At 41.5% G+C, this 24,877-nt stretch overlaps 2 protein-coding genes across 8 annotated transcripts; both read right to left on the minus strand.

The window, feature by feature from the left end:
* Window positions 1-965: 965 nt before the first annotated feature.
* tom1 (target of myb1 membrane trafficking protein) lies at window positions 966-7,719 on the minus strand. Of its 6 annotated transcripts, none has more exons than XM_031834566.1 (16): window positions 7,583-7,719; window positions 6,232-6,449; window positions 6,053-6,131; window positions 5,792-5,941; window positions 5,542-5,676; window positions 5,268-5,396; window positions 4,894-5,010; window positions 4,635-4,768; window positions 4,524-4,551; window positions 4,290-4,413; window positions 4,142-4,205; window positions 3,537-3,606; window positions 3,152-3,220; window positions 2,414-2,473; window positions 2,135-2,174; window positions 966-1,979 (listed from the first exon to the last, which is right to left on the minus strand). In XM_031834566.1, exons 2-16 carry the CDS (start codon window positions 6,339-6,341, stop codon window positions 1,882-1,884), a joined length of 1,407 nt encoding a protein of 468 aa, XP_031690426.1. In that variant the 5' UTR covers window positions 6,342-6,449; window positions 7,583-7,719; the 3' UTR covers window positions 966-1,881. The 6 variants fall into 6 exon arrangements, with proteins under 6 accessions (XP_031690426.1, XP_020349290.2, XP_020349292.1 ...); XM_020493701.2 differs by having other exon boundaries at window positions 6,232-6,316; window positions 7,583-7,707; XM_020493703.2 differs by lacking the exon at window positions 5,268-5,396 and having other exon boundaries at window positions 6,232-6,316; window positions 7,583-7,707.
* Window positions 7,720-13,141: 5,422 nt separating this feature from the next.
* LOC109897372 (bMERB domain-containing protein 1-like) lies at window positions 13,142-24,838 on the minus strand. Of its 2 annotated transcripts, none has more exons than XM_031834570.1 (6): window positions 24,573-24,838; window positions 20,344-20,467; window positions 17,829-17,902; window positions 16,941-17,055; window positions 15,983-16,053; window positions 13,142-15,823 (listed from the first exon to the last, which is right to left on the minus strand). In XM_031834570.1, exons 1-6 carry the CDS (start codon window positions 24,649-24,651, stop codon window positions 15,702-15,704), a joined length of 585 nt encoding a protein of 194 aa, XP_031690430.1. In that variant the 5' UTR covers window positions 24,652-24,838; the 3' UTR covers window positions 13,142-15,701. The 2 variants fall into 2 exon arrangements, with proteins under 2 accessions (XP_031690430.1, XP_031690431.1); XM_031834571.1 differs by having other exon boundaries at window positions 20,344-20,464; window positions 24,573-24,814.
* Between the last annotated feature and the right edge of the window lie 39 nt (window positions 24,839-24,877).

The raw sequence follows: 24,877 nt of genomic DNA on the forward strand, positions 1-24,877 counted from the left end.
GCTGTGGACAAAAGGACACAAAAATGTGCGGTTTTGTCACAACATAAGGCCACAGAGGTCTCCAGTTGAGGGAACATGCAATCAGCATGCTGACTGCAGGAATGTCCACCAGAGCTGTTGCCAGATAATTGAATGTTCATTTCACTACCATAAAACACTTCCAACATAATTTGAGAGAATTTGGCAGTATGTCGAAAGGGCCTCACAACTGCAGACAAGTGTAACCACGCCAGCCCAGGACCTCCACACCCGTTGGCTTCACCTGTGGGATTGTCTGACACCAGCCGCCTGATGAAACTGAGGAGTATTTCTGTCTGTAATCAAGACCTTTTGTGTGTGTGTGTGTGGGGGCCATGCTGATTGGCTGTGCCTGGCTCCCAGGCCCACCCATGGTTGCGCCCCTGCCCATTCATGTGATATCCATAGATTAGGGCCTGATAACATTTCATTCAATTTACTGATTTCCATTTGAATTGTAACTCAGTAAAATCATTGAAATTTTCATTTATATTTTAGTTCAGTATAGTTTAGATACCATGCAGAAGAGAGATTTACAGATCAAAATGCAGTATTTCAGAGAACCAAACAGTGGCCTAGTTTATGCTTCACAACGCATTTCTAAATTGCCTCTTCCATACTTTGGTTTTAGGCACGTTCCTAATATCAGGAAAAAATACATAGCTCAACTTCCCCTTGCCCCAGCTGTTTGGAACTCCACTCAGCCCTTCGCTGTTCCTTGTAAAAGTTATGGCATCCCAGTTTCTTCAGACACCTTTAAAGTTGATATGACAAAAGCATTATCACTCCTGTAAGCACTTGACAGATTCAACATGCTTTTCTAAATGACATTGGAAACTGCAAAAACTGTGTTATTCACAGTCACAGACTGTAAAATTGGTATACCATAATTCCACTAAACACAGAAATCAGTCATATTTGCAGAACCATGAAATCAGACCACACGCTGAGCTCCTCATCTCCCAGAGTGAATAAAAGCAAACTTTTATTCTTTAAGACTTCATCTGTGTTTAATGTTAACGTATTTTATTTCACCTTTATTTAACCAGGGAGGCCAGTTGAGAACAACTTCTAGACTGACATTGTGTAACATTTGATAAACTTCAAGTACTCCAGAAACAATTAGGTTTGTATTGCTCTTCCCAAAAGTGTTCGGTATTACAAATGGGATTCATCATGAGCATCACATAATACATTTCCCCTAATTATACCTTATGGCAATCTACTAACATTGTGTATCATGCCTGCATTTTCTGGAATGCACACCATTCAAAGTTCATCTGAAAATATTGGGCATATTCCATTCTCTTCTAAGAAACATAACAGGAACTAAACTTAATAATTGTGCAAATGTTTGTATCCGCAGCCATACCAGAGGCTGGTGGGAGGAGCTATAGGAGGACAGGCTCATTATAATGTCTAGAATGGAATAAATGGAACCATACCAAACATAAGGAAACCACATGTTTGACTACATTCCATTCATTATAATAAGCCAATCCTCCTATAGCTCCTCCCACCAGCCTCCTCAACTGGATATCCATATTTATAGTGGCACTGGACGACTTAAGTTCTTATCATAACACTCTTAGTGTAAGTTAAAAACACTTGGTCCAAGTTAATTTAGCCTTAACATAAAAATATACATTAAAACGTACTAGATGAAGACCTTAACCCAGGAGAGTTGAACATAAAGTAGTTCTGTAGTGTACCTGAGTGTCAGTAGCACAACCCTATTGTCAGGAGTTGTTGTTCCCACCAGTCATTTACTCACTGTATGTGCCAATCATACATTCAGCCAGTTCAGTCCTCTCACACTATTTGGGAAAATGGCATTGGTTATGTGACAGGTTGCGGCTTGGCCTATTTTTCTGAGTGGTTGTTGTCGTCACGAGAAAAAGCTTTCAGGGACGGGAGTCGCTCCGCTGCTCTCACTCTTTCTGCCAGAAACCTGTCAAACTCTAAAAGGAGGGAGAAGGAGAAGTTGCCTTAGGCGTGCTTTGTTGGTCTCAAAGAGGGATTACTCAGGACTTTGTAATAGTACAAGGAAGCAAACTAAACTGTTGTTGTATCTACATAGCGATACCCAGGGAGTGGATGAGAAATAGACACTCACCCTCACTTGTCACACCCTCTGAATCAGCCATGTCGTCCTCCTGTGATACACATAATACACATGAAAGCCATGACTGTTGTGTTCACGTCAAAAGTCACATGTCCAAACAAAATTGAATATGTTCAAGAATTCAGGAATGTTACATTTGCTGGGGTAAAGCATGAAGTCCTTAAAACCAAATTAGAGAGGGGGTGCAAGGACTGGCACTGGTATAACATGGAACCCAGTTGGACTCTGCTTGTATACCATGACATTGAGTGAATGCTAACAATGACCCACCTCGTCCACATCCAGCCACTTCTCAATGTCATCCATCACAGATGTCTGACTCACAGGGATCTGGGGGAGTTAGGCAAGAGGTTACTGTCTGGATGTACTGTAAGCCACTGTTTTCTTGTGACCGCCAGACTCTAGAGTACCATTACCGTTACATTTGTCTTTGGCAATCTACACATAACCACCATTCAAGCATGCTGACCCCTAGTATTCTGATTGAAACCAGTTTATTTTAGACAGGGGAAACAAGGGATCCATCCACCACACCAAATTTACGGCAGGGAAAACAGAAGAGAGTGGGAGTAAATTAGCAAGTATAGTAATGATTCAGAAGAATTATGATTTAAAAAGGGATACTTGGAGATTTTGGCAATGAGGCCATTTTGGACACAGACAAAAATGGTGTTCGTGAGTTCATATGGCTCTGGGGAAGTAGATAAAGGGCCTCATTGCCAAAATCCATAAGTATCCCTTTAAGATGTGCCAATACACACAATCTATCAGTTTCAGAAACGAACACTTATTACACTCAACACATGAATGCAAAAATCAAAGTAAGCTAAAAATAACCAGATCAGGCACACCGGAAAAAAGATCATACAACCATCTCAGTACAAAGACGGAAGGAAACAATCATTCATTAAAATACACACTAAACATGCTTGAATGCAAAACATCCCAGCATAAGCACCAGGGGTAGAATGCAAATGGAATGGCACTGTGCCAGCCAATCAGACCCACCATTCCCTTTTCTATCATCCAATCAAACTGTGTCGAGGAGCTGAGGGGGGTGATGTCTGGGCTGTCACCCTTTACACAGATAGACATTTTTATTTATGAACAAAGATACTGGTTGACATGCATGCCATAACACAAAACCATTGGGTTATGAACAAGGAGACAAAACAGAGACAGAATCTTATAGCACTAACAAAATTGCGGCAGGACACAGAACATTGTTTACACATAGCAGACCAACACATTAACTAAGACAGGGTTATTGTACATATTAGTGACACTTAGTAACTCCACAGGGCATAAGGACTCCATGGACACAAGCAATGCCCTTCCTAAACAAACATCCTTTCAAATCTGTACTGGGTTAAATAATTCTGGGGTTACTGACCGTTCCAGTGTTCTGTAATCTGGTGTTCTGTGCTTGAGCCAGACTGTCGGCATCACCTTCATTCCGCTCACTGAAACACATATTTCACTGCTTAGAAAATGATGCAGTTTACAGTGTACATACAGTAGTAGAATAATAGCCATCTCCACAAGTAACCGTTGGCCAAAGTATGAACAACTTTATTGGAAAACCAAATATAGAGGAACATTCCTTCAACATTTGGATTGAAAATGTTTGCAATTCTCTCACTAGCCATATAAGCTTGCAGTTCATGTCAGACTATTCATAATCCTTATTGACAGAATGAAGGGCACAAATATCTTGAGAGAGATAAGCAGCCATCCTGAGCCAGTCAGGTTCACTTCCGGTCTAGACTAGTGCACCACCTTAGCTGGAGCAGGACTGTTATAACCTAAACAAGCCAGGGAGTGACAAGACAACCACAGCACTAGTCCATTTGTTATACAGTACTCAGACAGGAGAAAGTCTTGAGACCTGCTTTAGAGACCTGCTTTAGTAAGCTCCCTCTCACTCTTGCTATAAGTCTGAACAATCCATTCTACCATGAAAACTAAACCTGGACTTTTGTTGGAGCTGTCCATTACCTCGGTCTTAGTTGTGTCTGTGAGATGCTCCTGTTCTGTGCAAATTCATCGAATTCCCTCATACCTATGGGGGAAAACAGGGTAAGACAATGAATTGTACTATAGAGACATTGAGAACCTCTATCAGAGGAACACTGTAGTTACTTACTGAGTCCTGTCATCTGACTAGACACTGTGTCCACTGTTGATCGGCTGAGATGGCTGTGGGTGGGAGCTGTAACAACAGGCTTGATTGCTGCGCTGAGGTCAATAAGGTTGACGTAGGTTGGGCTCTAGGCGATTGGGAAAAAATGTGAAGAACTTGAACAGTACATATTTCTCATCCAAACATGCATTTGTGATAAGAGTAAAGGACCACAGATGCTTAAGAAAAAGCACTTACCTGCTGTGTAGCTCTTTGTCTCTGAAACCTGGAAAGGAAATAATGAAAATCATACTGCTATCATAGCAGGAATTATTGACTGTATCTGATGTTGATCATTTAGGACAATACCTCTGGTAGCGAGTGAATGTGGCATTGATTTCGTCATTGGCAACCAGCAGCTCCTCGGTCAGTTTCTCCTCACTGAGTCTTGGGACTAGCTCCATTATCTTATCTTGCATGTCTTTACATGCTGCATACAACTCCTACTGACAGAGAGAGAGAGAGAGCAGGAGATACAGAGAGTCAGCAATGGACAAAAGAGAGATGGATACAAACAGATGACGTGTGTCACAGCCATAGAGAGAGCCCAGCGAGTGAACCAACTAACCTGAAGCAGCTCTGTGTCTGAATGCTTGGCTGTTGCTGGATCCAGTTGAGACATCATATCTGACATCACTGTCAGGTTACCTCGAACCACTCCCAGGTCGGTCTTCAACTTTTTAACCTGGAATAGGAGTCAATGGCATCAGCACTCATATGCTAAATTGTGTTGGGTTGGCATAATACTGTAAAGCATCAACTTTTATTATAAATTCTGAATGTGAAACAAGTAACTGTGAATCATCCACAGTGCACAAGGTAATTGGATTTTAAAGTAATGCCCTGGAGTGAATTCAGCCTGCATGCAAAAGATTGTTGTGTTACTAAAAGAAAAGCCATGCCATTTTAGAGGCCCCTGTATGACGGGAGCATTCCAATCACCTGATAAGGTGTGAAGGTGAGGGGTCCCTGCTCGCTCTGTTGGGATGCAGGAAGCTGTGGTGATATGGGGACAGGCCTGGGGGATGAGGGTGCAGCAGATACAGTGACAGGCCCGTTATCAGGCACAGTCTGGTGGACAGAGCACAGGGACCAGTTGAGTTAGAGACTAGTGTTAGGGAGTAGGGAGTTAAAACAACTTTAGCAGAAAGTTGTACTCTGTATTTGTCAGTGAGGAAATGCATGCATTTTCACCAGTCATTGTTTGAAGGTATACCCTATTTGGAGTGTGAATGGGGGAGTATCCGTCTAGTTCAGTCATGGGGAACTCCAGTCCTTTCCGTCTCAGGTCCTCGTACACATAGACCACGCCCGTCAGAGCTGGTGAGCTGCGGAATGCGTCTGCCCATGCCTGAACAATAGACAGACACACATCATAAACAGCACACACCCAACAATAGCTAGCTTTCAATTCCAACACAGCTCTGTGACTTACTGAAGGTATGAGTACCAATGCTATCTCTCACCTGTATAAGGCTGAGCACTCTGTCATGCAGGACCAGAGGGGGATTGTTCTTGGGTAAGATGGACCTGACAAGAACCCCCTCAACAAACTCCCTGGTTGAGACTAGCACATGGAACCTGTGGCCACAGTTCTTCACACACGCTTCCAGTACCTGAGAACCAACATGACATAAGAGAGATGGCGAGAGAAAGAAAGTTAGGTTACAAGTTCATGAAGAAAAGGAAAAAGTATGGTGAATGAGAGAGGTAAATGTGACACTCACAGTCAATGCCAGCATGACCTCTCTGAAGTTCTTGTTTCCAACAATCCTCTTCTTTATTGCTTTGTATGCATCTCTAGGCCTGTAATCATTGTAGGTAAACAATCAACTTCAAACAACAAGAGCACAATACAGTAAACTGTCAAAGGAGAAAATTGTCCATTATGTCAGAGGATACACACCCCTCCTCTGTCTCATTGATGATGTCACAGATGTCCATGTTGAGGGCCCAGTCCTCCGACTGGAGACTGGAGCTGGTTGCATATTCTGAGAACAAAAACAATTGAGACATTGCACTTTATTTTGCATAAAATTACCTGGAAGACATAGTCACTGTGACCAGCATTAGGTTCCTTGGCAGACGCTTATTAAACCATTTAAATGTTCGGTCTTCATTTCTCTGAATAGGAGGGGATAGAAACAAGATTTAGCTCAGTCGAGAAAGTAGAACAACCTCTCCTACTTGTACTCTCTCATTGTGGTCATATACATTAAAATAGGCAGATTGTTTTTACATCTATAATTACATCACAGGGGAGTTTAAGGTTAAAAGATAAAATTGTAGGCCACTTGTAGTAAATCAGCAAGCAGATTAATTATTAAATCAGCAATGTTATTCTATTATTTCTTAAAGGCCCAGTGCAGTCAAAAATGTGATTTTTCTGTGTTTGATATATATTTTCACACTATTAGGTGGAAATAATACAGTGTACTATTGTGAAAATGGTAATGACCTTTTAGTGTAAGAGATGTTTGAAAAGTCTAACTGAAATGGTTGCCTGTTTTGGTGGGATGGCATTTTGGTCTACCTGGTAAATTAGTTAATATGTCAATAAGAAAGAGTTCCAAACCTCTGCAAATAACAGCTAGTTTTCAGCTTTCCTCTCCCACTCACAGTCCTAGCAAAATTATTGATTGCGAAATTGCTCTTTGTTAAGAAGTAAATTGTTTATTTTTGACAATTTTAATATAAAAACATTCACAGTAAGGTACTGCATGGTTACACGGAAATTATTTGATATCGACATAAAAATGGCTGCATTGGAACTTTATTAAATTCCCGTTTCTTAAAATTAGGTCACGAAGGAAAGGAACAACTTTTCACCGTCCCACCCAGAGCTTGCTAAACGATTGGTCTATAGAGGACCAAGAATACCCAAACTGGCCAATTAAATTGAGGATTAAAACACTGTAAACCCGCCTCTAGGGTATTATTGTGCGGTGCAAGTGTCAGTCAAGTAATAGCATAATCTAATCTCTTCTTCCACTGTCAATCTTGATCAATTAACTAACTATAAACAAGCAATTGTCAGTTTCGTTTCTTATTAAATACATAACCAATAACGCCAATTTCCCTTTCGATAGCCTACGGATTATCTAGTGGCGTTTTATGGGGTGATAGTGTCTGTTTTCCAACAGTAGCCTACCAATGTCTTGAAGCGAGTCATGTCCGATGCAACAATGTAAATTATCTACAAACTCACCTGCCAAACCACTATAAACCTACTTTATTAGTTAAAATGTAACAATTACCTATTCGCTGGCCCACCGGTGTAGTAAACGGGTTCCCTGTCAGAAACTCCATCCTTCTTTCTACCAGTCAAACCAAAATCCAGAACTGCGCTTCCGTCGTTTCCACAGCAGAGGAGTTCTCGCAAAAAAACTGAAGCAGCACAAATTAAATTAAATTAGGTACGTCATCTGTTAAAGTGAAAGTTACATTCACTGGACTATTGTCTACTAATTGGGAATTTATACATTGCATAAAATAAGACAATATTAATACATTCAGAATGATAGGGTAGCCTACAATAGGGCCACCAGAACATTTACAGAGAAAGGGACAAAAAAAAAACTATTTAGCTATGGACAGAACGATAAACCATCTTTACATTCTACCCCAGCCATCAAAATACGTGGACTATGAAGCTACACTACATGACAAAAAGTATGTGGACACCTGCTCGTCGAACATCTCGTTCCAAAATCATGGGCATTAATGTGGAGTTGGTCCCCCCTTTGCTGCTATAACAGCCACCACTCTTCTGGGAAGGCTTTCCACTAGATGTTGGAACATTGCTGCTGGAACTTGCTTCCATTCAGGCACAAGAGCATTAGTGAGGTCAGGCACTGATGTTGGGCAATTAGGCCTGGCTCACAGTCGGCGTTCCAATTCATTCCAAATGTGTTCAATGGGTTGAGGTCAGGGTGCTGTGCAGGCCAGTCAAGTTCTTCCACACCGACCTTGAGAAACAATTTCTCTATGGACCTCGCTTTGTGCATGGGGGCATTGTCATGCTGAAACAGGAAAGAACCATCCTCAAATTGTTGCCAAAAAGTTGGAAGCACAGAATTGTCCAGGGTGTCATTGTATCCAGGGTGTCATTGTATCCTGTATCCTGACAGTATGCATTTTAACAGGTAACGTTCTACTGGCACCCACCAAACCCAGATTCGTCCGTCGGACTGCCAGATGGTGAAACGTGATTCATCACTCCAGAGAACGCGTTTCGACTTCTCCAGAGTCCATTGGCGGCAACGCTTGGCATTGCGCATAATGATCTTAGGCTTATGTGCTGCTCGGCCATGTAAACCTATTTCATGAAGCTCCCGATGAACAGTTATTGTGCTGATATTGCTTCCAGAGGCAGTTTGGAACTATGTAGTGAGTGTTGCAACCGAGAACAGACCATTTTTACACGTGACGCGCTTCAACACTCTGCGGTCCTGTTCTGTGAACTTATGTGGCCTACCACTTTGCGGCTGAGCCGTTGTTGCTCCTAGACATTTCCACTTCACAATAACAGCACTTACAGTTGACCGGGGCAGCTCTAGAAGGGCAGAAATTTAACAAACTGACTTGTTGGAAAGGTGGCATACATTGACGGTGCCATGTTGAAAGTCACTGAGCTCTTCTTTAAGGCCTTTCTACTGCCAATGTTTGTCTATGGAGATTGCATGGCTGTGTGCTCAATTTTATACACCTGTCAGCAACGGGTGTGGCTGAAATATCCGAATCTACTAATTGTGTTATTGTTTTCTTGAGTCACGTAAACTTTAAAGTAACAATGTTGTCGGCTCTGTGCTTTACAGCAATTTCAACTAATTCAGTTTTCTGCCACCAGGTCGCACTGTTTCTTTATAGATCATGTACATGTTAGGGTTATGGCAGAGATGTTAGATTTAGTCGCTAGTTATGTCATGATATGGTTTCTGTTTCATATAGGCTATTTCACTTCATTTACTGTGCACTATACGGAGTTATAGACACGTCAATATTATTTTATTACAGTATTTTTAGATAGTAATGACAATATGTGCAACAAAATAACAAATAATATGTACTATGGCATAGCTAGAATATTGAATAGTTTGTGCATTTAAACTAAATAACCTGTAAATTACATTCCTTAAATGTTGTTTTCTTCCTCAAAGAGGCTGAGATATACAGGAGAAAAGCACAATAATTGACTTGCTATGCTGCAAAGTTGCTGGGAGTGACTCAGAATGACTCACGTGAGAAGAAAATGAAAACACTAGAGGTGTTACTCTCACCATCTCTGCCTTTGCTGTTCTGTACCTCACAGATATGCTGCCATTATATCACTAACATAAATGTCATCTTCCTGTGTGTGACTGATTTGGTTGCAGGTGCTTTGAGGTTGCGAGAGTGTTTCAGAGCAGGTCACTGCATGTGTGAGTGTGAATATTGAACATGCAGAAGATAGTGTTTGAGAGATGGTCACTGTCTGTGGTCATCAGATGTGAGTTGCTGTGTTGCACCTGGAATAGTTGTTTTGTTCATTAATGGTCTCATGAGTCTGGGAGTAAAGAGAGAATCAGGGTAACCATCACTGTGCTCTTCTCTGCTGCTGGCCTGTCTCACCCAGGGGCTTTCTGACATCACTGGGTTCCACAGCACAGAGACTGAAAAGGCACTGGCCGTTCACTGTGACATTTTGCTCCACGTACAGGATGTGTATTTCAATGGCATTCAATTGTCCATCTGATTCCAAGTGTTTTTCAACTGTAGCAAAGGAGGTTGCTAGTATCACCTTAATTGGGGCGGACATGCTCCTGGTAAGAACTTGAGCGGAATGAGTGGAATGGTATCACATACATTAAATAAATGGTTTCCATGTGTTTGATGCCATTCCATTTGCAGTCCAGCCATTATTATGAGCCAATCCCCCCCCCCCCCCCCCCCAGCAGCCTCCACTGATCTGTACCCATTAAATTAACACTATCTTATGTTGAACAATGGGTGTTAGAAATGGTCTTTCTGGTAAGAAAGGGTACCAGTGTGTTCCAATGCAAAGTCTTGGTGACCACTGCAGTGAACCAATAGCCAGCCTACATGGACCTGTCCAATCCACAACTGAAAGACAGTCGCTGGCACAGCGTGATTTGTTCTCTCAGAGGAAGCTCATGGGTTCAATATAGGGACTGCAAAATGCCAGTGGTCACCAATACTGAACCCAGCTCTGAGCCAATAGACAGAAATGTCACATAAAATTCGGTCACATCATCACTGTCAATGTGATAAAGATGAATAGAAAATATATACAGATTCCATGCAATTTGGAAGCAAGTCAATGTCAATTTCTCCTATCTCCGGTTATTGAGCCAATGGTTTACAAGATCTTGCACATCACATATTGAACTGGGAACTGAGACATAATCGACAGTAACTTGATACATTGAATATCATTATTTAGCTGTTGTACACTAGATCATCCAATTGTTAGATTATTTTCAGAATACATTGTGTTATAAATGTAAATACTGTTCAAGTTGATCAAGAAAAGGTTGCAGAAATGCATAGAATGTGATGGAGGAAAGGGTCTCAACTCTCATCAACTCTTCCTCTGAGTCAGATAACACAATTCCATAGAAGTATTATTTTACAGCTCTATCAACCAGTATTGATTCAATCTCTCATTGTCACACTTCAACAGTTTTCTAATCCTTCACTAATGAATTCCATTAGACCAGTCACAGTCACAGAGCACAGGTCAATGGAGACACAGTAGAAAGACAGGCAGCAACATGCAAGGTTGGAAAGGCCATCTCTTGCAACTTGTGTTCACCTATGCTTCCTAGGCAAATTTGCAAAACCACATGATTTAAATGCCATTTATGTATAATTGAGATGCCATTATGAACCTATACTTAATTTATTTCATGTCACTAAACGCACAGTGCGTAAGTTATTAATGGATTAATGTTGTAAAGCATATGAATTTGATGTGATGTTGACTTAGATTCTAACACCTCTATTGTTAACTTAAACCCCCTCACCTCAGCATGCTATCTCTAACCCCATGCTTTCAATTATAAAAAATTATAATCTCACAGCCTTCATTTCTACATTTGTCAATAACAACAACAGGCAAGGTGACATGTTGCTAGGGAACAAAACTGTGAAGAGTGGCTGCATCCAGTTGGAGTAGGACGCATGTTAAGGCATGCTGGGTTATTCTTCTGGCCCTCTGTGAGAGGCCTGAGATATTCCTCCACTCCACCAACAGCTTCCAGTGGGCAGCCTCCTGATCCCTCCCAATGTGCCACCTCTCTTCATATCTGACATGCACACTAAGATCTCTTCTTTAGTTTCACTGGTGTAAATGTCAAAATCATTTGTCAAGGGAACAAAATACATACAGCAGGGGAGCATACAGAATTGATTTGTCTGAACCTGCTTTGAACTTTTCAGTCATAACAACTCACAACGAGAGGGGAAGTCCAGGTGGGGAGAGGAGGGCAGGAGGAAGAAAGGAAAAGAGAAAAATGTGTTTGCCAGAAATGGTCCCTAATTGGTGAGGCGTGTTATCTTCTGTGCAGGGATTGTTTAATGTCTCGGCCCACGCCGCATATGAGAACGAGCTAGCTGAGAATCAGCAGCTTCCAATTAGGGTGGGTTGGAAGTAATGTGTCTGAATTCTCTCTGTGCAGCTGCTAGATTATATGGGTTTTTTGGCCTGCAAATGAAATGCAGTGGAGGTGTCTTCACTGACGCAGAGTCTGGTCATTTGCAACCCGCTGTGCCTTTCTCTCAGCTGTCAGGTAAATGCCACAGAAATGATTGATTCTTCAAGTATCTTCAATCCACAACAATATCTTGCAAAACAATAATTACGTCTAAAACACCCATATCATTAGGTCTAGTAAACCAAACTCTTGAACAGGGTATAGGCTACTGTGTTGTCAATTTACAGTTTTCCATTCTGAAGCAGTGTGTATTATTATTTGTTAGGATCAGCTTTCCTTTGCAAATGGTCCCCCAGGGGTGGACTTGCTATGGAGTGAAGGATTTCAGAGAAAGAAAAAGCCAGTGGATCACAATCCTTGGATGAGTCATCTGTGTGAGCAGCGCAGGGGGGCTGAGGTGAGGAGAAACGGGCTCTGGGGCGAAAATACAAACAGTTGGTTCCTACCAGTGTAGAGCAACACCATCGCTCCCATCATGGGCCGTTGTCATGACAGTTGCACACGCATGTGGCAGAATGCTCTTTGTAATAGGTTAGATGTTAAAGCCAAAACCCCACGCATTACATTTGCTTTGTGGTGACAGTTCAGTAACGCTCCTGTCACAGGAGGTTGGTGGCATCTTAACGGGGAGAACGGGCTCGTGGTACTAACTGGAGCTCAATCAGTGGGATGGTATCAAATACATCAAACACATGGTTTCCAAGTGTTTGATGCCATTCCATTTGCTCTGTTCCGGCCATTATTATGAGCCGTTCTCCCCTCAGCAGCCTCCACTGGCTCCTGTGTCTTTGTTTCCCATGCTCTCGACACCCACCCATGTCTCTGAGATGTGAGCGTGGAAGAGAAGGAAGAAAACTGCCTGATTATCACACTCACTTGATAACACAAAGCATTTGTGGGCGCAGTGATTCATAGAGATGAGAGTATAGAAAGCATAAGATTCAATTAGGGTAAAGATGTACATGATCTTGAAATGAATCAATTTAGCTCCTTATAACCAGCTTACAATATCCGTGCACAAGCTTTTACCTGGTTTGGTGGTAATACTGTCCAGATTGAAACAGTTATTTAATAATAAGTATTAATAATGGAGAATAAACCTACATTGCAACTCTTTAATCAGACAAGCACGCTAAACCGATACAATATGTACAACCAGAAGTTCTGACATTCTAAGCCACAAATTATTACAAGTAGCCTAATCACAATCAACTCCCATGGCAATTAGGATCATAAATGTGAAAATAAATGTTCAGTTCTCCACCCAGATAATGTGCCAGTCAGTTTGGATTAAACCATTGTAGAGAATGAAACATAAACATACAGAGCATTGTGAATGAGCTGTTACATTGAGCAGACTGCGCACATTGATAGATGTCAGGTTAAAGACTGTTTTGTAATAGAATAAGCAGCAGACAGTGTATTTCAAGGCATATTATCTCATTCAAAGGGGAGACATTCTGATCTCCATTATGCTTGGAAAGTTGTCCTTGATACTCTGAGATATTTGTCAAAGCCACATTCACAGTACATGGTTTTTACTATCACACATTTATCTCTACTGTCACAAAAAAATTACAAGTATCGCAAATTGGCAACAACAGCAATCCCTGTCAGACCAATCAGCGTAATAGAAGGTCAAGGGGAACAAAAAAAGCAAATCATGGCATTTGAAACTGAAATTGAAACAATATTAGAATTGTGAAAGCAGAGAGCTGAATGTAATGCTGGTGACTTTCCAGGAATCAGACACAGCTAATGACAGGGTAGGTACCAAAGTAAAGCAGCTAGTCCAGAGGGGAGATACCAAGGAGCCGAGAGGAGGATCTATTTTAGCTCCTTTTTCACCTGGCATGGAAGTCAAGCAAGCAGTGGCCTTTAGCAAGGTTACGCAGTGTCATAGTTAGTCGTGACCATGTAAAATGTCACCAAGAGACAGAGTGAGGTTTGCTAGTCATAGCTGTGTAGACAATGCCCATGGGAATGAAGTGTCAAGCTCTAATGCATTAAAGAGAGATAATTGCAGTCATAGCAACACATAATACTGTCTAATTACTTTAATTGGACAGGGTCCATTTGAATAAGATAATTGCCATTAACCTGGTGCTCAATGACTCTCCAGCTGCAGAGCTTTTAAACGTAGTTACTCACCGTGTCAAATCACACTACAGGTTTTACAGACAGCTTTCCTCATTTGTACGTCCACAAATATACACCAACCATCCAAGGGTGGCCAGATAGTCATTTCCAGGAGCTGACCCACATTTGCTACAGATTAAAAGAATGTATCAGAATGGAAACGTTCCATTGTCATTTTCACTCTGTCCAAAGGATAGTACCTCTGTTTGTTAATTGAAACATGGTCACAGACCAGAATACTTATTTTGACCATGGCGATGAAGAAGATATGTGTTGATTTATGGACTTGGCTGAGTCAAGTCATATATATATGACATATCTATAGCCTATTTGACTCAGTCATATATATGACATATATATAGCCTATTTGACTCAGTCATATATATGACATATATATAGCCTATTTGACTCAGTCATACATATGACATATCTATAGCCTATTTGACTCAGTCATATATATGACATATATATAGCCTATTTGACTCAGTCATATATATGACATATATATAGCCTATTTGACTCAGTCATATATATGACATATCTATAGCCTATTTGACTCAGTCATATATATGACATATATATAGCCTATTTGACTCAGTCATATATATGACATATATATAGCCTATTTGACTCAGTCATATATATGACATATATATAGCCTATTTGACTCAGTCATATATATGACATATCTATAGCCTATTTGACTCAGTCATATATATGACATATATATAGCCTATTTGACTCAGTCATATATATGACATATCTATAGCCTATTTGACTCAGTCATACATATGACATATCTATAGCCTATTTGACTCAGTCATATATATGACATATATATAGCCTATTTGACTCAGTCATATATATGACATATATATAGCCTATTTGACTCAGTCATATATATGACATATATATAGCCTATTTGACTGAGTCATACATATGACATATCTATAGCCTATTTGACTCAGTCATATATATGACATATATATAGCCTATTTGACTCAGTCATATATATGACATATATATAGCCTATTTGACTCAGTCATATATATGACATATATATAGCCTATTTGACTCAGTCATATATATGACATATATATAGCCTATTTGACTCAGTCATATATATGACATATCTATAGCCTATTTGACTCAGTCATATATATGACATATATATAGCCTATTTGACTCAGTCATATATATGACATATATATAGCCTATTTGACGCAGTCATATATATGACATATATATAGCCTATTTGACTCAGTCATATATATGACATATATATATTACAGAATGTAAAAATTTGCTGAAATCTAAAGTTTTTTTTTTACACTTCTCAAAATGCACTAAATTGGTGCAATGACCCAGCAATAAATTAATTGATGGGAACACAGTCCCAACCGTCACTGTACATATGTTTAGGGTTATAGTCGAAGTATGAGAGCTCTGTCTGCCCACTCAACACAAATAACCCCATCCAGAAACCAACAACGTGTTTCCGTCTCTCCACAGGGCAGGGAGTCTACATGACAGAGCATGTGAAGCCGCAACACTCCTTCAGAAGGGTGAGACCAGTTTTGGTGACGAAGGGAGTGGATGAAGTCTGCTGGGCTTTGGAGGTCATCCTTCGGTCCTCTGTGATGTCTGGGAAAAAAAGAGACATCATTATCATCCTCATCAGCATTGTTAATGTTATCATATTTTAACTTGGTTCATTCAATGCGTCTTGGACTAACTGCACATAAGGAAGTTTCATATTTGAACCTTGACTACACAGCACTATGGTAACACATTTGCACATACCTTTTTTCTTTGAGGTCTTTGGGAATTTAGACTGCAAGAAATCAGCCATTTCTTTGTCCTCCTCTCTCTCCCTGTTGAAGGAGATTTAGTGGTATGAGCACAGTTAACAAAGGGTAAAATCTTCCTATATCTTTCACAGCCCCTGTTGCCATAAAACACAGTCATACATAAGCACACACACACACACACACACACACACACACACACACACACACACACACACACACACACACACACACACACACACACACACACACACACACACACACACACACACACACACACACACACACACACACACACAAAATAAACAAATAACCAACCAAACAACTGGATAGAGACATAGGCATAAAAGAACACCTTTGACATTTGTTCATATGTGTGGATGGTGTGAACTCACTTTAACAATATATCATTCTCTCTTCATGATTTTCTACTGTCAACATCACTTTACTGTAAATTATTAAGTATCTGCTTCCCACGTATCCCCCACCTTTCTGAGAGCTGTCAAGTGTCACTCAGACTTGTAGTCAGAAGCAGGGATGCCTGACATGCAAGACAGCTAATTTAGCGCTGTAAACAAATGCAATGTGGAAGGGGCTTGCTTCCTCCGTGTGACTCACTGTCATTTACACTAAATATACACTGAGCAACACACAACGCTCAGCCCAGCCTCTAGAGAGAATACAATACTCTATAAACCACAGAAGTGAAAAATACCCTTTTAAATCCACCTCAACAGATCGATCGCGTGGGTTTAATTCATATTGACAGCGACATGGAAGAATGTTCCCCAACTGGCTCAGATACAGTATGGCTCAGAGGTGACAATGACTGTGTCACCAATATTAATAGTCACTAGATGCTACTTCGGCAACATGGATAGTTACGGTAGCCCTTGCCTTTAAGAACATGATGGCCCAACCCTCCTTGCCTTTAAGATCATGGCAGCACTCACCTGAGCCTCTCAAACTCCACGTCATCCACCAGGAAGTCCCTGGTCTCCACCAGCTTGTGGATCTGCTGCAGCAACTCCTCCTCCCTCTGCCGGTCCTCGTTGGATTTGTCTGTGTCTGGAGTCATACAGACAGTATAGTCATGGAGTGGTCATACAGCAGTCACAGACAGTTCATATAGTAATCATAGATGTTAGGAATCATTAAGCATTGATACAGCTCCAGTTCAAGATTAAGAACCAGGCAAATGAATCTTAGGCTGATGGATCTGTAACCACCAGATGACTGTGCATGGTGTTCCTGTTATAATACTGAGAAAGTGGCGTGGATAGCATTACCACTGGATCTAACCTACCAAATGTGAGATCATTCAGAGAGAGGCTGGGGCTGAAACATTGAAATGATAAGCTGAGATAATGAGGACGTTGTGCTCCAAATCTTCTGCTTGTCTGTCCTGCAAATATTTTATTATTAGTTTTCCTAGAGCACTAGCTGGACCATAAGCCCTTTTGATGCAGATATTCCCTCATTTTCTGGCACAGCGAGTGTGTGCTCTCTATAATATGAATTGGACACCTCACCTCACACAGAGAGAGAGTCACCTCACATAAAAAAGATGCCATCTAGAATCCAAAAGGGTTTGAAGAAACCTTTTTGGTTCCAGATAGAACCCTTTTGGTCACAGGTATAATAACCCTTTTGTGTTCCATGTAGAACCTTTTCCACAGAGGGTTCTACTTGGAAATCAAAACGGTTATACCTGGAACCAAAAAGGCTTCTACCTGGAACCAAAAAGGGTTCTACCTGGAACCAAAAAGGGTTCTCTTATTAAGGGAACAGTCAAATAACCTTTTTGGAACACTTTTTTCTAAGAGTGTATGGTAGCCTACCTGAAACAGACACCAGCTTCTGAAGTTCTTTTTTCAGCCGTGTGATTTCCTTGCAAAGCTGAATGTCGTCCATCCTGAGGGGGAAAAAAATTGAGGAATCTATTTAATTCGCAATCATAAACCACATTGATATACTTCAAAGGCAATCTTTCTTCACAGCCGTATAGTATGACCCAGAGGATGAGAAACCAGGACTAGGTGAGAATCGGATCCTGTCACGTATCGACTGTCAATACAGTGGCTGTTCTTCTCCCTGTACTACACTTAGTCTGACACTCAGGAATCAATCCTAATTGCTCTTATTGACAGAACAATTGAAGCCCATACAGAATGCTTCAATACAGAGGACGGAGAGATTGTAGTCTTAAAGATACAATGATGCTGGCTCCAGTGTTGAGTGGTCTCTCTGAAGACACTGTGGCTTGCATGTATAACCCCACACTAGGGTTAACACTTAAGGACAGACAGTCACTACAGTCAGACAGATCCTGCTGGGCAGTAATAAGGGTTGTGACATAGAGGACCTTCTGATGTGATCACCCTTCCCCTGGGACCACAATGTGCCAGACAACCCTGGAGTTGTCCTGTCTACTGAGGCATAACTTTCCTAAAGCTCTCAGCTTCTGCAATGACTCCTCCATTAGAACGTGGTCAATATAACAACAGCGAATTATGGCGATTAAAAAATAATTGCTGCCGACTGAAAAAACTGCCTGACAGGCAGAGCTAGGAGACTGGGAGAGATACTCTAGATGAGTGTAGAGATAATGACTTTTATTTAAAAATACCATTTTGTGACTCCACAAGCGATTCGAACATAGTACATTTAAATGGACAAATACATAGTAGAATGTAACGCTATAGAATTTAAGCGATTTCCCATTTCAGATTGGTAAACATAGACATGATAGCAATAACCATATTAGCCTATCCTACAGACAGAAACCACTTCAGTGGAAATGGCGAACTAAATTAGCTTTCTCCTCTTCCCAGGTGGACTGAAATTATTGTTGGCTGAGGGTTTATTAGCTGAATTAACTCTGATACCACAGGGCCTCTGAGAATGAGTCACTCCCCATCTATCTGAGCTGCAGCTGCATCATATCTCATTTCACTAATTGACTCAGGTAGGGAGGTTTAAGTAAACAATACTGGTCAGACACTGAGGCTCTGGATAACTGGGCTTTTCCATCAGACAATAAGAGGAAAATGAACTCCTAGATAAACATGCCCCAAGCCCTTTAAACACAGGAAATGTGTTATTATTTTCAAGCCACTTCATAGGAGTGATGAATACAGTACCTGCATCACAGCTTATTTATTTGCATGGAAATTGTGTACGTGCTTTAATATGGATTCCCTTTGTGTTGCCCTGTCATTGTGTCTGAAGCTGCATCCCGACATTACACGTTCACAATAAAGCACCTTGTGGTGCCTACAGCATTAAAGAATACACACTGAACTGCATACACCTAATGCACTGCATGCAAATGAGAGTTCTCATTTAATTCCATAAGTAAACCATGTCATGTTGTTCGTTTTTAATTTCACTTCCACCTAAGTAGATAAGGAAAAAAGCTACTTTACACATCAGAAACCTAACAGTAATTACCTTTCCACATGAACAACGGTATTATGCTATCACTGTTCAGTTTCTCTCTGTTAGAGCTGTGGTCAGCCTTGAAAAGACCTTGAGAGCTGCAGCGACTGGCGTCAATATGCTCCTGTCCCTGGAGATGAAAGACGAGGAATCACAGATACAGTAAGAAGTGAGAAAAGCTCTCTGTGCCGCTGTGCTCATCTACTTAATGGTGAGCGGAAGTGCGGTTGTTTACCTGGCCAATAGTGATTATTGTTAGTGTAGAGCAGGGTTAGTGTTCAGTAATCATACTGATTCTCACAGAAATCCCATAGGATGTTTTACTTCGAGGGTTTCTTATATGTAAGCTCCAACCCAGAAAGTTAAGGTCTTGAGGAGGAACAGTGAGAATGTAGGCTACTGTACGCATCGGTGCACATCTCCCCAGCAACTGGACCTCCCCATACCCAGCATCATTATCTTTTCTCTGTGTCTCTCCCCTCTTTCCCCTGCATATGTCACAATAATGAAGAGGAAACATTACAGCCAAGGGGATCGGAAAGAGAGGAGTATAAAACCGTTTGTTCTTAGAACAAAGTCCATGTGCAGTGTACGATCTGAGCTGGTAGACTAATAGAACAGCAGGCTGCTGTCCTCTACACAGTATTCGCCTTCATGCACAATCGCTAGATCCTGTCATATGTGGAGCGTCACCAAGTCCGAGGAGATCAACCCTAATGAGCCCTGTGAAAATCTGCTACAGTTCAACCACAACCCATTCCACAAGGAGCCAGGGCATGGATGTTATGTGTGACTGAAAAGGCCCAACATGTGTATCCTGTTCTTCTACCCATACTAGAGGGCGTTGATAAATCACCAAAAGAGTCCGAAACTGAGTGTTGGTGTGATTGGATAGTTATTTATAAAAATGCTCACATGTATCTTAGTTCTGATTCCCTCCGTACTAGAACATCACGTATCCGCTCGATTCTGAAAAGCTCCCCTTCGATGTGATCTATTGTGATGGTGGAGTCCGCCATTGAGACAATGTCTTCCTCTGCTGGAAGGGAAACAAGAAAACAAAGATACACTGTATATAAAAAAGTATGTGGACACCCCTTCAAATGAGCGGATTAGGTTATTTCAGCCACACCCACTGCTGACAGGTGTATAAAATCGAGCACACAGCCATAGAATCTCCATAGACAAACATTGGCAGTAGAATGGCCCATACTGAAGAGCTCAGTGACTTACAACGTGGCACCGTCATAGGATGCCACTTTTCCAACAAGTCAGCTCGTCATATTTCTGCCCTGCTAGAGCTGCTCCGGTCAACTGTAAGTGCTGTTATTGTGAAGTGGAAACGTCTAGGAGCAACAACGCCTCAGCCGCGAAGTGGTAGGCCACACAGGCTCACAGAACGGGACCGGCGAGTGCTGAAGCTCATAACGCGCAGAAATCGTCTGTCCTCGGTTGCAGCACACACTACCGAGTTCCAAACTGCCTCTGGAAGCAACGTCAGCACAATAACTGTTCGTTGGGATCTTCATGATATGGGGTTTCATGGCTGAGCAGCCGCACACAAGCCTAAGATCACCATGCGCAATGCCAAGCATCGGCTGGAGTGGTGTAAAGCTCGCTGCCATTGGACTCTGGAGCAGTGGAAACGAGTTCTCGGAAGTGATGAATCACGTTTCCCCATCTGGCAGTCTGACGGACAAAACTGGGTTTGGCAGATGCCAGGAGAACGCTACCTGCTCCAATGCATAGTTCCAACTGTAAACTTTGGTGGAGGAGTAATAATGTGTCTGTGGCTGTTTTTCATGGTTCAGCTAAGCCCCTTAGTTCCAGTGAAGGGAAATCTTAATGCTACAGCATACAATGACATTATCAATGATTCTGTGCTTTCAACTTTATGGCAACAGTTTGAGGAAGGCCCTTTCCTGTTTCAGAGCGATGTCCATACAGAAATGGTTTGTTGAGGTGTGGAAGAACTTGACTGGCCTACACAGAGCCCTGACCTCAACCCCATCAAACAGGCCTAATCAGCCAAAAATCAGTGCTCGACCTCACTAATGCTCTTGTGGCTGAATGGAAGCAAGTCCCTGCAACAGTGTTCCAACATCTAGTGGAAAGCCTTCCCAGAAGAGTGGAGGCTGTTATAGCAGCAAAGGGGGACCAACTCCATATTAATGAGATGGAATGGAATGAGATGTTCGACCAGCAGGTGTCCACATACTTTTGGTCATTTTGTGTATTAGCAAGTTATTCTACTGCTACATTGACATAGTACTGTGCATCAGCACAAAAATGGGAACAAATGACTGCTTATTCTGCTCGCGCCACCTATCCTAGCACAACATGATCGTGTCATAGAAGTTTCATTTGTCACATGCACAAGTACAGTGAAATGCTTAACTTGCAAACCCTACCCAACAGTGAAGTATTCAATATCAAAATAGTATAACTAAGAAAAAACTAAAACAAAACATGAGAAAAAATAAATAAGCTATATACAGGGTCAGTGCCAGCACCAAATGTACAATGTACAGGGATACTGGAGTATTGAGGTAGATATGTACATGTAGGCAGAGATTATGAGAAAGTGACTGGTACCAGGATAAATAATAATAATAATAACAACAACAATAGTAAAAAGTATGGCAGCAACATAAGTGGTGGGTGGGTGGGTGTGTGCATGGTGGTGAGTGTGTGTCTTCAGCCTGCCTTAATTACAGCATGTGTGCAGCACGCTTCCTGGATTTCCTCCCCCAGTGGGACAGCATGGAGGGAACGTGCCTTTCTGAGTGGCACACTGCCAGGCTGGGCAGAGACTCAGTGGTGCTGAGATTGGGATGGCATGACGGCAGCTCTCGCTAAACAGTTGAATTCAGGATATTGATACATGTCTGAGTTTCATGCACAATGAGAAATAATCTCAGACAATGAGAAAGAAGACCGAATCAGTGACAATTAAAGTAGGAAAGAGATGCTGAGCACCCATGAACTAGTACATTTCTAGCATCTAGAATGAACTGGTTAAGGTCATCAGTTGAGTAGACTCGTGCAGTCTCATTAACATTTCCTAATTTGGCAGTGGTGCCAGGAGGGGGCCGGTCTGTTTCATTGGTCATAGTCTGTGAAGCGCTGTGATTGCTATCCGTGAGGAGATCCTAGTTTCCCAAGATGATATGATGCACTGAATATAATCTCCATTATAGTCATCTCAACCTGCAGTGGCTTAGAACTGTCAAACACTATACATATGTAAACAATGCATACACTAACTGGTGCATGAACGTATATTGGGCAACTACAACAATAAATCATTTGGAATTAGGACTAGTTTACAATAACTGATAATCATGTAGATTTTTCTTCATTTGGTCTAGAAATGCTCCATCCTACAACAGACGATGGGTTGGATAATTGGAATAAACCATCCATTGCTCAGTGTAAAGCTCTACAGACTTGCGCTACACTGGCTGGGGATGAGTGAAAGAACTGAGCATGATGGTGAGGGGAATTTGAGGCAGCTTGATGATGACAAATGACTCGGATCTCAGTTTTGGATTAAAAGGCTGAGATGTCCTTCTTTAGTCTATTGTTACAGAGGGGCTTTTCTGATCCAATGCTATTGTGTTTTTAGTTAACATTAGTTTAATGAGACAACTCAGGACACCTCCCATAGTGAACTGCCCTGAAGAGTCAACAACTCCCTCTGACCTCCAGGCGCCCAGGTAGACTCCTCACCACTATGTAAATCCTGCAGCCCACTGAAAGCCCAGTAATGCATCATTGCTGTTCATCCTGCAGCCTCCTCACAGACCAGTTATGACTCCTCCAACAATGCTGCAATTGGCTCTTAATTACTTCACCTTGTCAGAAAAGACAACATTAGGTGAAAACAGAGGCCAAATCACCAGGGATAACAAGGCTAATGCCATCTAACACACACATATCATCATTTACGTTTTAGCAGCTCCTGCTAGTTTTTTCCCCCAATGGATTTCACTAATTACGCATTTTGAAGAAATCTTCAGTTCAAGCTTGACGTCTGTGTTTTGATCGTGGGTTGCCTGCTGTGTGTGCCTTTCCCCGGAGGCAATATTCTGCCCCTATTGTGAAAATTGCTCCTCACAATTGGATTTCAAAATGTCATTTTGGATTACCAGAGCTTTACCAGGGCTCTGTGTGGCTGGCTATACTCCATTCCTGTTCACCTTTTTAGAGACTCATCACTGTCTCTCCCTGTGTCGCCTGTGAAGAGTCACAGCTAGAGGCAAAGGTGAGTCATATCCTCACACTGCACCTGTACAGACAGAGTAACACAATGAGTCAGAACAGCAGTTTCACGTCTTCTTTTAGGATACCAGTCCACTCTACTGAGCCCCTCTGCATACCGAAAACACTAAGAGGAAGTAAAACAAAGACTTCCTCAACCTCAGTTCAAACACACTGAATTTCCATCATTTTGCCTACTAATTCCAAGCAAAGTCGCTCTTTAGTTCGCCTTGCTGCCCCCAGCCTTCAGATGTCATTTTAAAGTGTACTCCCTGCCTCCTGCACGCTCTGTTCTATGCCTTGTTGCACCAAGTTCTCTTTTCAGAAAATAATTCTCACTCTCAGATCGAATCGATCTATCTATATGTCTTCCCGTTATGGCTTTCACTCCTAAATGCAGTGACAGTATCCATGGTCTATGTTCATGTAATGATTCTACTAGTACAGAATAATAAAATCAGACATTACACAAGAATATCAGATCACTACTCCATTCCACTCACCAATGAGTGTCCTTAACCCAGTCAAGTGTTTCATTTTATGATCAGCACATGGACCAGAGTAAGATGTTGAGCCTTATAGCCATTAAGAATATGACAACAAGTGCATCTCATCTGAATTACTGCAAGTATTCAATGTATACTTGGAGCTCATTTTGAGTATCAAATATAATCTTCATAAAGTCTCCAAATCACAAAACATATTGGATTTTTGTAAAGAAAATAGACTTAAACGTTAAGATTTCAGCACCACGTTCTATCAAACTCAATTTATCCTCATGCAAAACAAACTCACAGTAGAATAGATAAAAAGGCAGCCCGCATATATACAACTTTCTATGCTATGTACTGTATACAATTAAGCATTTTTCAAAGGCTCACCCTTCTTATCATCTTTTCCATCCAATTTGCTTCGTTCCAAAGACCCATATTGTTTGGAGGATTTTCGCTCCTTTTCCATTTCTTCGGTTTGAACGACTTCAGGCTTGATGATGATAAATCAGTAGCAGATAAATACCCTTAGCCTACTTTAGCCTATTTGAAAATGTAATTACACGGCGCAGCCTATTTATTTACGTTGCCATAAGGAAACACCATCACCACGTGGAGAATACATGTTGAACGTCGGCTATGTATTTGCAGAATACAGTGTGATTTCAGCACCACGGACACAGCTCGAGTCAAAT

This window comes from Oncorhynchus kisutch, linkage group LG10 (genome assembly GCF_002021735.2).
Source record: "Oncorhynchus kisutch isolate 150728-3 linkage group LG10, Okis_V2, whole genome shotgun sequence".
Taxonomy (NCBI): Eukaryota; Metazoa; Chordata; class Actinopteri; order Salmoniformes; family Salmonidae; genus Oncorhynchus; species Oncorhynchus kisutch.